The sequence below is a fragment of the Myotis brandtii genome, unplaced genomic scaffold (genome assembly GCF_000412655.1).
Source record: "Myotis brandtii unplaced genomic scaffold, ASM41265v1 scaffold1167, whole genome shotgun sequence".
Classification (NCBI taxonomy): Eukaryota; Metazoa; Chordata; class Mammalia; order Chiroptera; family Vespertilionidae; genus Myotis; species Myotis brandtii.
This window is the reverse complement of record NW_005354039.1, coordinates 1822260-1825248: the sequence shown is the minus strand read 5'-3', so window position 1 is coordinate 1825248 and position 2989 is coordinate 1822260. Positions and strand designations below refer to the sequence as shown.

At 51.9% G+C, this 2989-nt stretch overlaps 1 protein-coding gene across 1 annotated transcript in view; it reads left to right on the top strand.

Moving 5' to 3' along the window:
• Window positions 1–6: 6 nt before the first annotated feature.
• The window catches only part of GLOD4 (glyoxalase domain containing 4), an 18813-nt gene continuing 15830 nt past the window's right edge, over window positions 7–2989 (top strand). The window contains exon 1 of the mRNA XM_005858332.1: window positions 7–158. Coding sequence (XP_005858394.1) covers window positions 69–158 — 90 coding nt within the window. The 5' untranslated portion in view covers window positions 7–68. The remainder of the gene's footprint in view (window positions 159–2989) is intronic.

The window sequence follows — 2989 nt, the reverse complement described above, 5'->3', positions numbered from 1 at the left end:
CTGGGGGCGGAGCGGCTCTGCGGGCGGAGCGGCACAGTGTGCGGGACGGGTGTGTGCAGCTGCTGGTCATGGAGACGCGCCGAGCTCTGCACTTCGTCTTCAAAGTGGGAAACCGCTTCCAGACGGCGCGTTTCTTTCGTGATGTCCTGGGCATGAAGGTGCAGACGCGGGCGTGAGGGGCGCGGGGGCCGCGGGCGGCTGAGCCTCACCTGTCCGAGAGGAGGGACGCGGGGGTCAGCCCTACTCGGTGTCCGACCTTAGCCCCGGCCTTCCCATTAGCCCCGTCGGGTTTCCAGCCTCAGGAAGCCGTGCTTGGGTTATGGCCTTTGAACGGGGCCTCGCATTTTATCTGTTGCCGACGACGTGCCCACACACGTTCTTTCATTTAAATTCATTCACAAACGTGTCCTGCGCTCCGCACCTTGTGGAGCGTCCCGCCTGGTGGGAAAGACAGAGCTCAAGTTCCGGCTGACAGTCACTCAGTCTCCGGGTGTGGAGCCTTTCGGCTGAGATCGTCCGCATAGTCAGAGCTCTGTTTCTCTCCGGGAGGTCGGGGTGTTCTCCTTTGGACTCTCGGGGTCTGGGTGGATGCGCCCACTCTCCTCTCAACAGCCCCGATGTAAGTGTGAAGTGAAACCCCGTCTCCTCTCCAACATCCCGCACCTCTCTGCGGCCCTGGGCAGTTATGCTCCTGCGGTCACTGGGTGGCACGCAGGTGGAAGCCGCTGGGGAGCTCCTGATAAGCAAGGACCTGAGAGGTACAAGGTGCAGTTGAATGTAGAGCGTGCAGAGGACGTGGGGTGCAGGTACTAGTATATTGTCCAGTTCCTCGGGACTGTGTTGAGGTTTGGGAGCAGATGAAAATGACTCTGTGTATCTGTCCTCAGTTAAAGCTGGCCTGGGGTGGGGTGAGGATGGGAATTTGTGCAAAACTAACAGTAAGGGAAGTAGAAATTCGATGTGGTAGGAAACTGCAAACTGTCCTTAATTGTGAAAGTGTCAGCGACTGTTACACAAGAAGGAGAGACTGAACTTCATCCTGGAGTGGTCAAGAGATAATTCACAGGGACTTTGCATTTGAGTTGAAGTCTAAAGATAGGACTTCCACAGACCCCACGGGGGTAGTACCCTACTAAAGAGCCAGTACAGATATAAGGAATGTTCGGGAAGCACCACTAGTTTTACATGCCTTTATTTATTTATTTATTTATTTAAATATATGTTATTGACTAGAGAGGAAGGGAGAGGGAGAGAGAGACAGAAACATCAATGATGAGAGAGAATCATTGGTTGGCTGCCTCCTGCACACCCCCGACTGGGGACTGAGCCGCAACCCAGGCATGTGTCCTTGGCCGCAATCGAACCCGGGACCCTTCAGTCCGCAGGCTGACGCTCTATCCATTGAGCCAAACCAGCTAAGGCTAGTTTTACATGCCTTTAGATGCAATTACTTATTTGAAGTTGAGGAGATAGGATATCAGCACAAATAGGTTGGTACTCCTTCCGATTGTATCTTGAACTCTATGCTAAGTATTTAGACTTTATGCCCCAGGACATTTATGCCTGAGGACATTTTTTCTATTGCTTTTTCACAGAGAGTGGAAGGGAGGAGGAGAAAGAGAGAGAAACACTGATGTGAGACACATCGATTGGTTGCATCCCGCATGTGCCCCGACCGAGGTGGGGATCGAACCTATAACCCAAGTATGTGCCCTTGATGCAGAATCGAACCCTTGACCCTTTGGTGTGCAGGGTGACACTCTAACCAGTGAGCAACGCCGGCCAGGTCTAGAGACCTAATTTATGGTGCTGTCGATGTAAGAAATGTCCAAATTTGTAGAGAATTTTTATTATAAGAGTTTATTTGAGAGAGGGAGAAGATGGCGGTATAGGTAATCACTTATACTTGCTGCCTCTCACAACCACACCAAAATTCCAACTAAATGGCAGAACAACTACCACCCAGAACCAAGGGAAAGCTGGCTGAGTGGAAATTATACAACTAGAAAGGTGAAGAAAGCGCGTTGAGACTGGTAAGAGGTGCGGAGGTGCGGAAAATGCTGACACCTGGATGTGCTGTTCTTTAAACCCGGAGGGAGATGCAAGCTCCCGCTTGCCCTGAATTCCAGTTACAGGCGAGAATCTAGGGGACCCAGACACATACGGGAAAAAACTGGACTGTCTGGCATTGGGACAGGAATATGAGGGTGGCTTACTCTTAGAGGTGCTCGAAGTAATCATTGTTCCTGCACGGGTGCACGGGTCGGAGAACCAGGGACTTCTCCGGTTCAGGGAAGCCATTGCTGTTTGCTCTGAACTGGTGATTCCCAGAGACCCTGCCCCACCCAATTTAAACCCCACCCAAGCTGTGCGTATTGGCTTTTGCATATGAATTGCCTGTCCTTTCACCTAAAACAAACTGCAGCTGGGTCAGAGAGCCCCAGAGATTCCAAAGGAAGGCCCAATACCTGGTAGCAGCAGCAGCCTTGTGTCACAGCTGGGCACTTCCAAACTCCATACAAAGAGGAGGAATCTGCAGATGTCTCTGTAGCTCCTGCTGGGCGGCCCCAGACAGTGGCTGACCTTGCACCTCCTTGGAGATGATAATGGATTACAACTCTTCACATCCATAAGAGACACACTCAAGGGGCAGACTCAGTGAGCATCAAAGCCCTACTGAAGCAAGTCCTGCCCCATAAGGGTGTCTCCTGTGCAACAGATCTTCCAGTGTAGACACAGCTGGTCACCAAAGCCAGTTGGCCTGGAGGTCAATTCCTGTCAGTGATACCAACAGCAATCAAGGGTTAACTACAACAAGACTGAGCAAACATCCCACAGAGGGGTGCACTTAGAGCGTCCACCTCAGGTGACTGGGGAGGCTGAGCCACTGGGCCCTATAGAACACCTACCACACAAGGCCACTCTATCAACTCAAGGAGACTTAGCAGCTACCCAGTACATAGAAACAAACACAGGGAAGCAGCCAAAA